This window comes from Thamnophis elegans, chromosome 5 (genome assembly GCF_009769535.1).
Source record: "Thamnophis elegans isolate rThaEle1 chromosome 5, rThaEle1.pri, whole genome shotgun sequence".
Lineage (NCBI taxonomy): Eukaryota > Metazoa > Chordata > Lepidosauria > Squamata > Colubridae > Thamnophis > Thamnophis elegans.
In genome coordinates, this window is record NC_045545.1 from 32,275,890 (window position 1) to 32,288,855 (window position 12,966).

The 12,966-nt window shown below is 41.5% G+C and overlaps 1 protein-coding gene across 2 annotated transcripts in view; it reads left to right on the forward strand.

The window, feature by feature from the left end:
* The window catches only part of SSBP3 (single stranded DNA binding protein 3), a 245,416-nt gene that overhangs the window by 230,154 nt on the left and 2,296 nt on the right, over positions 1–12,966 (forward strand). The window contains exons 10-17 of one of the 2 annotated variants that reach the window (XM_032217942.1): positions 3,504–3,592; positions 3,736–3,784; positions 4,070–4,105; positions 6,582–6,636; positions 8,290–8,360; positions 9,045–9,123; positions 10,935–10,963; positions 11,350–11,451. In XM_032217942.1, the coding sequence (XP_032073833.1) occupies positions 3,504–3,592; positions 3,736–3,784; positions 4,070–4,105; positions 6,582–6,636; positions 8,290–8,360; positions 9,045–9,123; positions 10,935–10,963; positions 11,350–11,451 (510 nt within the window). The remainder of the gene's footprint in view (positions 1–3,503; positions 3,593–3,735; positions 3,785–4,069; positions 4,106–6,581; positions 6,637–8,289; positions 8,361–9,044; positions 9,124–10,934; positions 10,964–11,349; positions 11,452–12,966) is intronic. The other variant, XM_032217943.1, reaches the window with a different exon arrangement.

A 12,966-nucleotide genomic window follows, 5' to 3' on the forward strand; every position in this document is an offset into this window, starting at 1 on the left:
AACAATGGGGAGTTAAAAGTGGAAGATGAAATCACTCTTAATGAAGCTTTGTAAATATGTCACCTTCAGATGGAAATCCCATTTCTTCTGGGCTCTGTTTTGAATAGTGTCTAGGTTCAATATTGCACTCAACTAAAATATTTTTTGCTGCCCATATATTAAAGATCTTACTCATTACCATTTATAAATCATATGTTATGGCTTAACATTAACATAGTTGTTTGTACGGTCAGCCAGATGTTTAGATTTGGCATTGTTGCTGACCTAGTGAATCCTTCCCAAGGACCTGGGATGGTGATGTGGTGGTGGTAGTGGTGGTGATGGTGACAAAGAGGATGATTCCCACCTTTCTTATATAAAGCATGTTTTCAAAACTCACCAACTTGTATCTTACTGAATCTCCAAAGCTTATTGCTGTATGTAATTCAGTTGGTAACTAAAATCAGATACGGACTGAAGGACCACAATATGCTTCAGCTTTGTTACACTCTTTCCTTGCCTCTCATAATAGTTCTGTTGTTCACTTCATGGTTTGCTGCCTCACTTGAATCTTTCAAACTGTGATTATGCAAAACTAGTGCTAAGCCCAATTGGAACAATTATCACAATGAATAATGGTGAGAACAGCTTGGAAATAGAAAAGAAGCAGCATGTTTGTATTCTCCTAAGCAGAAACTATAAGCATCCAATGCAGAATGCGGCCCAGAAAATGTGCATATGAAAGAGTATCCATTTGCTAAGGAACGTAGGCTAATAGCCTTTGGAAAATCATTTTTCTTAATCTATTCCAGCAAATTTGATATTTAATCTTGCAAAGTATTGGATAGCATCTTAGAAGGAAAATGTGCAAGAATACATTTTGGTTTTTTTGCTGCAAATTGCATGCATCAACTAATATCCTGTGTTATGCCTCACATTTGTACTTTTACAGCAAAAGTACTGAGCATTACAAACTTTTCTTACCATATTGCTCTTCTTGATTCAATCAGACCTGCACCTTAGCCCTGTACTGCTACTAGAATAAACAAAATATGCAAGTATAAGAGAGCACTCACTCAGACCAATTACTGTTAGGGTAAGATTAGATAATTAGACAGGCATAGGCAGAAGTGTATCTAGATTTGGAGAAGGAGGCAGATAAATTTTGATGAATTTCGGAGCACATTTGTGCTGAAATCTAAATCTTGTTTCTGCAGGGATTGAGATGAAGTAATTAGAATATGCACCCTATGTAAATCTTCTGCATCAATTCTGGCTAGGAAAGCAGCATGTTTATCTATTTTGTGAAGTATATCACATGAAGAAAAGTGTACGAACAGTACTGATACCCAGTAAAGAATGAGAATCTACCAGGAAAGAGAAAAAGGGGATTACATTTCCAAGCAAGTCTAGATTGCAGGTGCTCTTTTGTCTGGTTTAATGGTCTGGAACTCTTGGTGACCTCAAAGCCCTCAATAGTTCCTCATATACCATCACAAAAGTTTGCATTTCTTATAATTGCACCAGCCAAACAAAGACGGCCTCGTGAAAGGTTCTGGATTCACAACATATCTCAAGCAAGCCAGGTGCTTCTCATCAAGATGAAATGGCATATTAGCTGCAGCATTCTTTCATATTTTGGAGTTGTAGGCATGTCATTTAGCCATTGTAAGTGGCAAGCATGATTGCACCATATCTTTATGAAGCCTTGTGTGAATATTAGAGACAAGCTTTCTACCAGTAATGTGCTTTTTCTGTGTATGGGCCATGAGTGAGGAACTGGGAGCAAATCCTTTTCTTCCTGGTTGCAATTGTTCCACTTTGTGAGTAATGTTCCAGCCAATAAAAGATTAAATGTTGATTTTTTTAAAAAGTACTATCAAGTGGAGGCTGTAATGGACTGTTAGATGGGGAATTATTATTTTTTTCATTTAATATTTCAATCTGTTTGTCTCTCAGGAATAAAGATTGTGTTTTACCTCCTAATTATAAAGCATAGCTGTGTTTGTGGCTTCATTTGGTTAGGACAACATGATGGGGAAAATAGCCCATTTAGTAACCAGCAACCTGTGCAGGTCTTTCAGTACAGGGATCATACAATTAGACCTGGCTTATATTCAGTAGCATTTACAATTTCTTCATAGAGAACATTGTCATGGGTAAGATACCAAGGAGTCAGCCAAGGAGCAGGAGTTGTGGATTTGACTCATATTTTATATACTTCAACCATAAGTCCCTATTCATTGCTGCTTCTTAAACAGTAGCAATAGCAATAGCATTTAGACTTATATACCGCTTCACAGTGCTTTATATCCCCCTCTAAGCGGTTTACAGAGTCAGCATATTGCCCCCAACAATTTGGGTCCTCATTTTACCCACCTTGGAAAGATGGAAGGCTGAGTCAACCTTGAGTCTGATGAGATTTGAACTGCCAAATTGCAGTCAGCCAGCAGTCAGTAGAAGTAGCCTGCAGTACTGCACTCTAACCACTGCATCACCATAGCCCTGCATGTTACCACAACATGATGGATTTGCTCCCTTTCCCTCTTTAGACTCATTTTCACAGCAAATTGTTATGCCTAACTTGCATTGACTTTTTCTGAAGATTGATATCTGGAAGATTGGGCTAAGCAGACATTTGGATATGTAGAAGGGAATTTAAAAAGGGCCACTTTAACATTTAAGATTTAAGTGCTCTAATTTTAAGGGGTTTTAGTAATCACATTAACAAACCCATAATGTTATTACTTTGGCCAGAAAAGTCCTTTATGTCTTTCGTGATTGTGGTGTTTTAAGAAATAAGATAAAAGGTATGCAGTGGATGCTACTTGATCAGCATTGCTCTTTGTTACTGTTGTTGAAGACAGGCTTTTGGGAGGAAGGAATGCTCTTTGCAAACCTGCTACACACTCTGGTGCTGTCAACATCTGCTCTTGGGCAAACCCATTGTTTGCTCATTATTCTGTATTTCCTAAAGCAGAATTAATCTCTCTCTCTTTGTCTTGTCTCTCACTCCCATGTTCTGCTTCCTCACATCAGTCTCTCCACAACTGTCACCCCACCCCAAGCGAGTAATTTAATTATTTTACATCTCCTACTTGTTTGGATTCATGTGTAAGGAACAAACTGCATTTGGTTTGTTTGTTTTTGGTTTGAATTACTTTCTTAGATCTTACATATTTTCCAGGTGAGGTTATTCCCTTGTTGATATACCTTGGGCAGTGCCAGAAGCTTTGGCCTGATGGGTGTTTCTAGTATTATAATTTCCACAAAGAGATGGAAACCTGCTGGCTTTTAAGATTAAAAAAAAATAGGGGAAAAAAGACTTTTTCCAGTCAAACAGCAAAATGAGAGTTGCCACAGCCCTGTTTCACTTTTAGAAGTTGCTAAGTTGACCTGTATGTTCATTGTCATCATCTTCTTTTTTTTTTTATTAAAGTTCATTTTCACAAACTAACCCTCTCGTTTTTGTTTGTTTTTTTCCTTTCTCTTTTCTTCTCCGGTTTCCCTTCTCGTTATGGTAGACTGATCCTTGGTTATCATTGCAGAACTATGGCGGCGGAATGAGACCTCCACCCAACTCTCTAGGGCCCGGCATGCCTGGGATTAACATGTAAGGCATTTCTCATGGTCCTGGCTTTTGACTGATGTACCTTTCATTTGATGTGGAAATGAGCGCTGTTTTACTCTCTGCTTAGGTTTGAGTAAACATGTGCGTGCGCGCACTAAAAGCTTGTTTCTTTTCTTGAACTCCAGGGGTCCAGGAGCTGGTAGACCATGGCCCAACCCCAACAGCGCTAACTCAGTAAGTGTTTTTTTCTGCGGAATGCCTTTATCATTTGGACCTTGGAATTTGGTTTATTTCTTCTTCCTGCATCTCCCTTTTCATCTATGTTGCATCCCTTGCTCTGTCTTCCCAGTAGGGCATCATCCGGAGCAGGAGACAAGGGATATCCTCCATTTCCTTCTGTGCAGCTGTCCTCTCCTCTAAGCATATTTAAAAGCAATAAATATTTTTATTAGAGTTCTGAACCTCTTGTCAAAAGCTCCCTTTTGGAAAAGTAATGCGTGCGCTTTGGTTTGTTCACAGATTCCCTATTCTTCTTCATCACCTGGTACATATGTGGTAAGCTCATATTTTTTTAAAAATTCAGCGGTTAAACAAATCTGTGTGGCCGCCCATCTAATCAGTGGGCAGTGCACATAAGAGGGAAAAAAGTTATCTATAATCCTGTCAGGTGCAAAAAGTCAGGAACCAGGATAGACTTCAAAAGTACCATAAGTTTATTCCATGCTACCTATACACAGGAATCTGATTTACTAATGGTCAAGGGAAATTGGTGCCAGGTAAGAGTCAGTAGACTTCAAGGGGGGCTGGATTCAGGTCTCTTATTGGAGTATAGCAGTGGTGGGGTACGCCCCGGTACAGGTGTACCGGTGCCTGCTGGGAGCACCAGGTACCGTTTCAGTACGGTGCTCCGGAGGGCCCACCCGCCCGCCCGTTCTCCTTACCTGTATTTGAGCTGACAAGGGCATTTGCGCACACACACGGAGCATATGGTGCCTGTGCAATGCTCCGGCGAGCAGCTGGGGCATCGTGGACAGTGGGTACACATGTGCGCACTGCACGCGTGCATGTGGTGGATGCCCAGCCCCTTTGCAGTGTACCGGTTGCAACAGGAACCGGAACCCACCACTGGAGTATAGAGACTCCAGACTGATGATTCATTTGACCCCACCCTCAGGCTCAGCCTAGTCAAATCCTACAAATCAACTCTACAAATCCAGATCAATTAAAAACCCAAGTCAAGACTGTATTGAAAAAAATGAGCTCCATTAACATCCCAGAGCCTGGACCTTGCAATCTTCTGGAAAGCCAACCGGGTCAGAACCTTTATTATCCCCATGGAGATGCTGTTCCATAAGACAACCACCATAACAGAGACTCCTAGGCCTGCCAGGTAATGCCATTTTATTGAAGGTCCCAGTGCCTCTCCATTCTCTCAGATCTGGTGGGAAAAGCCACCACAACTGGGAGGAGGAAGTTTCACAAGTAATTGAGCCGAAGTCATGACGTGGCAGTACATTTGTTGACTAGCTCTAGGTATACTTGAATTCACAAGTATGCAGACTAGATCAGGGGTGTCCAACCTTGGCAACTTTAAGCCTAGTGGACTTCAACTTCCAGAATTCCCCAGTTGAAGTCCACCAGGCTTAAAGTTGCCAAGGTTGAAGGCCCCTGGCCTAGATTATGGTTGTAAGTGTTCATGCTGTTGGCTTTGTTTATCCTGCTGAAGGGCAGCATCCACATCTGTATAATCTGCAAATCATAGACATCATTGGGAAAAACATTTCTTGTTCCAGGAAGCATAGTGCATAAAGCATACTGAAAGAGAGGATGTTGATTAGCATAAGAAGTCATTTCTTCAGTCAACATCCTCCTAAAGGAGTATTTCTTATAACCTTGGTGGCTTTAAGGCACAGGGACCTCAACTTCCATAATTCCTCAGCCAGCCATACTGACCATGGAATTCTGGGAATTGAAGTCCATGTGTCTTAAAATCACCATGGCTGAGAAATACTGCCTTAAAGTATGGAAAGAAATACAGTATAAGACGTATAAGATCAACCATTTATTCTAAAAAGCTTCGTCATTTTGTTAAGTTGTTTAGAACAATAATAAAGCAGTCTTTAAAAAATAAGTCTAATAATTTGAACATTCTATAGGCATTTAGAGTTAACTATATTGACTCCTTGCAGCAAACAGCCTGTTTCAGTTTAGCCTGATTAAAAGAAAAAAAATCTGCCTCTACCTCCCAGGAATTTGGCTCATTACAGCAAACAGCAAGTTTCACTTTCAGTTTCAATTTAAGCCTGGGGCATCCGATCATCAGCTGTTTCAGGCTGCAGGGATTGCCATAGCCTATTGCCACCTCAGCAAGCCTCATTTTCTCCATTTGCTGCAAGGAGGTAAATTGCTGGGAGGCAGAGCCAAAGGGTGGGGACTGGTGGGTGGGTGGAGCTACATTCTGTGTATAAGACACACCCAAATTTTCACCCTCTTTTGGTGGGGGGAAGATGCATCTTATACTCCAAAAATATGGTACCTTTCTAACCCCCAGCATTGTGAATGATGATGTGCTTGTCATGCTCCCATTTTAATTCATCTTAGAGCAATTACAGTCAGAATTTTTAGCAGCTGTATTCCTAATTGGACTGGAATCAGGCCATCGAGTTAACACATTGACGTCACAAGTTACAATGCTCTAAACTACCTGCTTATTGTTGCAACTTCTGCATGAGTGAAGGTTACAGAAAGGATGGTCCTCCTTCTTCTGTTCCTTCCCTGACAGATAGACCCAGTGTGAGCATCTTGCATAAAAGCACCTTACTATCTCTCTGTAAAACCTTCATTTTTCCTGAGGCTTAAACAAAGAAATTGCACTTTGGCTGCAAGGGTGCATCGGAGGTTTTAGCAGGAGATTAATGCTTGGCTGAATACCAAGATGAGACATTGTTGCTGACAGCAGCAAGATCTGGCTGACCTATTGCAGGCTATGTTATCACAGTGGTGCCTGATGCGTATTTAATCTTGTCAACAGGGGCCCCCTGGTGGCGGAGGTCCTCCTGGAACACCCATCATGCCTAGCCCTGCAGGTAAGGGATGGGGGAGAGAACGAGAAAAGCAGCGTGGGAGAGAAAGTTTCTTTCATTGTTGGCCTTGACAGAAAGTTACAACATAACATTTGCGTGTGGTTGATGCCCTATTTGTTTTGGAACAGCTGCAGACAATAATCAAATGAAAATGATTCCACAATTCATTCCTTCCTTCCTTCCTTCCTTGCTTCCTTCCTTCCTTCCCAGCACTTATTGCTTAGGTTCTGTTAGGCTTAAAGCACAGGGAAGTTATACAGCAGGAATTAGACAATAGAGATGGGAAGTGTTCATCTGTGGCTCAGCCTTTCTGGATTCATCTGAAGTTAGTTTGCAATCAGCACCAAGTTCCTGGCAAGCAGGTTAAGTGTGGCACTGCTTCCCTTGAGCAATAGTTTTTAATAAATGTTGACTTACTAGAATAGGCTTATTTTGTGGTTTTTTTCATCATCCTGGTGAAACTTTTTATCCAAGGTGAAACGTGTCTTAAGTTATTTGTAGAATCTAACTTAAATCATCCTCTACAGATCCCAAGGGAATTAAGAGGGAAATGTAAAATAAACCCTATTAAACTTCCTAAATCCAGCATGGTTAAGGCTGTAAAGTTCCAACTTTTGTGGGATTTCCCAGTACTGGGGCCAAGGAATTCCTCAGAGGAGAAGCCAGGAACACATTACCCAGCTTTACACTGCAGAGGATGCACAACAGTTTCAGAATGCCACTTTGTATAGTGGTGTTCCCTAAGTTGAGTGCTCTGCTTCTCCACATGTCTTCCCAGAAGGCTGCATAAAATCCCCTCCTAGCCCTTGGTTCCTTTACAGCAGAGGTAGGGAACTATGGCCCTTTTATGACTTGTGGACTTCAACTCCCAGAATTCCTGAGCCAGCCATGCTGGCTCAGTGAAGTGCGTATTCTGAAAGGGTCAAAATTTGATTTGGCTCACACTTTGAGCCTCAATTGGAAGAAGAAAAAAAATAGAAAGGGACACTGGAAGAAAGTGGGCCTGTTGCATGTAACAAGGGTGCACAACAGCTGCAGAGGTGGAGCTACACTTCAGTATTATCGCTGCTTTCCTCCTGCATTTTTATGAGGACTCTGACCTACATTTCTTACTAGATCATAATAAAACAATCCGTATGTTAATTCAGCCACAAATCTTCCCTCTTTTTTTAATTCCGTTACTGTGGCCTGCTTATAAATCTTTCTGTTTGCATTCTACAGCTTGACTGTGTCTTTCCTCCTGCTACCAGCGCTAAAAGCCTAGATTCTTGCTTTATTGGGGAAGATAATATGTGAAATGACAAATATTACTCTTCTTTCAAAAAGAAGAAAAAAAGATTGTGGTGTAGTGAGATAATTGCATTGGCTAATTTTGAGGCGCTAAGTGGCATGTGGCAGAAAATTATCTTTCTTCATCTCTCGTAGCAAAAAGGCTTCAAGATCCTTGGTTAGTAGCAGAGACTTCTTTTCACAGTTGAATTTCTGTGATTAAAAACTTTGTGAATCTTCATTAAATACAAATTAGCCAGAAAATGGTGGTACTTAGAGGGAATTTTAGGTGATAAAGCTCGAAAGAATGAGTTCAAGTGGCATGAGTTTGTTTTAATTAAGAAATGAATTAATCACCCTGACTTAGTGGATTTCACTGTTCTATAGATTCGACAAATTCAAGTGACAACATCTACACAATGATTAATCCTGTACCGCCTGGAGGCAGTCGGTCGAATGTAAGTCTGCTTTCTAATAATTTACATATCACATACCATAACAAATCATAATTAACTTCATCAGTTGAGGGTAAAGCAGTTTAATTGATTTCAGCCATTTATTTCAAAATAGAAATAAAACAAACCATTAACAAGTGATTAACTCTTCAGGACTTTGTTAATTTTTTATGCTTATTAAAATAGTAGCATTCATGTGGCTCTGGTCAAGACCATCACATGCATTGCTGAGAGAGGGCTGTTTTTTAAAAGAGGACACAGCTTGAACTCTAGTCCATCTTGCACATTTAGTTGAAACTAATTACCAGGGGTTGTTCTGAAGCTTCCCTCCTCCTCATTTACTTCAGAAAGTATATGACACTGCTATACTCTCTCTTCAAGGCAGTGATAATTTCAGCTTTCTTTCAAAGCTTAGGCAGCTGTCTGGTATAGATGCAATAAAGTCCAATATATTAAAAATAAGGATGTTTTACCACATCTTTAACTGATGGGAATTGAATATAACTAGCTGTTCTCTCTTTTGAAGCCATCAGATTTTCTTTTTCTAGTAATAGACTTCCAAAAATAATTAGTTTGCAGGGCATATTAACCTTCTGAACATTGTAGTGTTAATACATAAGGGGTTGGGTGGCATTTTATAATACAAATGATCAATCATAACGGATGCCTTCTTTTCCCCCCCTTCAGTTCCCAATGGGGCCTGGATCAGATGGTCCCATGGGAGGCATGGGTGGGATGGAACCCCATCACATGAATGGCTCATTAGGTAAGCTGAACAAAAAATATTTGGGGCAAAGTCACATAGGATTCTGTCTTTTAATAGAAGTTGGTTCTATGGAGGTTTCTGATTGGGTAAGCCACATCCAATGAGTGGCTCAATTTATATATGGTACAAGGAGGCCAAATCATTCTAAAGTCAGAATGAGTTGTGGGAAACTAGGAGAGGAGGCCTTGTTAGTAAGACTGGTCAGAATGCAGACAGAAGAATTAGGGGCTTCCCTCAGTCAGTTTTAGGCACCAGTAAGCTCTCTCCAGGAGATAGCCTTTAATTTTGTACAGGAGTCCCCAACCCCCGGGCTGCAGCCCACTACCAGGCCATGGCCATTTCAGAACTGGGCCATGCGAGTGGTTGGCCAATGCATATGCACCCAGCTCAACTTGCAGGAACAGCGAACCAGCGTGCACACATACCGTTCGACTTGAGAGCCAAGGTGGCGCAGTGGTTAAATGCAGCACTGCAGGCTACTGCTAGATCAGCAGTTCAGCGGTTCAAATCTCACCGGCTCAGGGTTGACTCAGCCTTCCATCCTTCCGAGGTGGGTAAAATGAGGACCCAGATTGTTGGGGGCAATATGCTGACTCTCTGTAAACCGCTTAGAGAGGGCTGAAAGCCCTATGAAGCGGTATATAAGTCTACTGCTAAGTCTACTGCTATTGAGAGAGGGGAGTGGGCCCTCCTGCACATTACTGTGCAGGCCAGCCTACACTAACATAGACAGTTCCCCTCTCGCCCCCCCCCCCCGGGCCACCAAGTTGTAAAGATTGGGGACCACTGATCTAATATCCTTTCTGCTTTAGCAGGCTGCTTCCTTCCATAGTTCCCGACTCCAACATACTCTCTCCCACCCACCCCCAGCCTAACCCAGTAACATGGGCAACAGACCACTGCCATTTTATTTTTCTATGCTACCTCTTGGTCTCTCATGGCATCACTCACGGGTACTGCAGGAAATTTTTAAAGGCTCAATACTAGGACAGGAATAAAAGTGCTGTGCGACTAACATTATATTGGTAGCCCCTTTGCCCTGATACGCTACACTTTTCTGCAACTGATGCTCTTTGTGTTCTCATTCGTAAATGGATGGCTTTGATTTTCCTGTTCCTTATTTTTTTGGAATTCCTCCATGTTTCCATAAGTGACTAGTTCTAATCAGCAATCCCAATGCCTTTGCCATTCTTAAACATTCGTAGTTTCAAAAATTAAACAGAAAACAGGAACCGCTAGTCACGGGCTCGGTGCATTCCTGTTGATAGATAACAGAGAAGAAGCAGCATGAACCTATCTGCGGTGTGTGTGTTTTAATTAAAGCAGCAGAAAGACCCATTAACCTCCCATGCTTGCCTTATACATCTTGCTGAAGTAGAGGTGCTGTACTCCATCTTGATCAGTGTCAGAAAGCTCACGGGAGGGAGCCGAGGCCGTAGCAACTCGATTAGGCCATTACTCTAGTGCTGGGAGGAAGGTGAGCTGGGCTCTGCTCCAGGGAGTTTTCCATGCAAAGGAATGGCAGCTGAGGTGTCCCCCAGCAGTTCCCTTTCTGGAGGCAAATGTTAAGAGGTTTGCATTAGCCCAGCTGTGACCTGCAACTCACTAATGTACTGCCAGCTGCTTCCCAGAAGGTCCAGCTCTACCTTTTGCAGCAGCCTCTTATTTCCTGCATATAGGTTCAGAATCTACATGTTTCAATGCTAGTTGGGGAAAATGTTGATTTAGAAGAAGGAAGCAAAGTCCTTTCCACTAACAGCCTGTTTTTCTTTCTTCCTCTCCATCCCACCATCCCAATCTTCTTTCATAAGGGTCAGGAGACATTGATGGACTTCCAAAAGTAAGTCAACATGTTGCTAATATAATTAGGTGGGGGCTTCTTATCCTTTTTTGTATTAAATGTCAAATTTAGGATTATAGGATACTATGGGGTGAAAGTAGAGAGGAAGTGTTCATCCTCCGATCCACGTTTATTAGTTTGCCAGAAGTTAGCAGACTTCCCCTGTTGACTTAGCAGATGAAGATCCTTATGCTCTAAATGAAGTGCAACACTTTCTATGTACAAGCTTCATGTTTAGCTATCTTTTGCTCATCCGAGAACAGTGTGCTTTCTTATATTTGTTTGTGTACACATTGCTGAAAAACACTGTCTCACTTTCAGTGTGTATATGTGTGGTCTGTGTGTTTCCCCTTCCTCTCCCCTCCCCCTTTCCTTTTTAATTGTAGAATTCTCCAAACAACATAAGTGGCATTAGCAATCCTCCGGGCACTCCACGAGATGATGGTGAATTGGGAGGCAACTTCCTCCATTCCTTCCAAAATGACAACGTGAGTCATTCTTACACCCGCTCTTTAAATACATTACGTTTCAATCTCAGAGTTTTTCAAGGCTCTCAGAAGAGTCTCTTTTGTAAATATGTGGAATATGATGGCTTGACAGTGTGAGGGTGAAAAACAAAATATCAAGGAAGGATGATGTGGGGGCTGATAGAACTGGGAAAAGATCCAGAGTAAGATAATCAGTATGATATCTGGATGTAGCATGCCTTCAATATACGAAGAAGATAAATGGTTCCAAAGGGAGGTAACGGAGATCTTAAGTTGTTTAAAAGAAAGAAGGAAATATAGAGAGTTCCTTTGAAACAATCCTAGAACCAGAGAGCAAACACAAAAGAAATGTGCTTGGCTCTCACAGTTTGAATGTACAGCAAACGTGTGTACTAGATGTGCATAAGAGAAGCCTGTTGCCTGACAGCTTCTGTCTAGAGTTTCTGGCTAGATCATAGAAGCCCTTTCAATGTAGGAAAATCCTTGCCATTGTTATGAATCATATACTTTTTTAAAAAATAATAAAGTAGCATCAATCAGTGATGGGTCTTACCATGAGAAGCTTCAGTATATCACAGAAGTGAGTACACTTCCTCACATTTTGTAAATATTTAAATATTTGTTACCAACAGTTTAGACAGTAATGGCTGTGTGTTGCGTTATTTTGAGGGGACAGCACATTTATACTGTTATGCAAGCTGTATACTCACTACTTTACATTGTAGCCAAGTGTCATTCTTTCAGTGTTGTCCCATGAAAAGATATACTTAAATATTTAGAAAATGTGAAGGGATGTACTCACTTCTGTGATATACTGCTTAGAATCACATTTTCATTGAGGGTGTTAGAAGAAGAAGGAAAGCACAACTATCGCCTTGAATGGATGGACTTCTTGAAAAGCATCCCTGACAGTCGAAGCAGTAGACTTAATTTAAGTGGCTGGTTCTGCCAAATGATGCTAATATGAAATTTAACATGGCTGCAAGAAAAGAATGCTGATCAGCAACCGAAGCAAACGTTAATTAAGAAAAGGCAACATCTTCATTATTAGTGTAACTTGTTTCGTGCAAAAACATATAAGATTAAAGCTTTGTAGTATTATATTCATTCTAACGTGAGGGCCTTTATCATTGTATACCAGTGGTGGGTTCCTATCGGTTCAGACCAGTTTGGCCAAACCAGTAGTGGTTTGGCAGCCTGGGTCACTGGAACCAGCAACGACCCAGGCCTGCCACGCCCCAAACCAGTTCTCTGGGTGGCGCTTTAGGCACCGCCATCTTGTTTTTTGCTTCTGTGCATGCGCAGAGCAATTTGTATTGCACTGCACATGCGCGCACAGCATGCATCAAGCGCGGGTAGGAAGCAGCCAGGAGCAAACCAGCAGTAATGACTGTCGGAACTCACCCCTGTTGTATACATATGACGACGGAAATAGTAAAAGCAGTAATACTTGAGTTTCCACCTAACCACCAAGCTACCACCAACCATGGTTGGCCAACAGGAGATAAAAAAGTG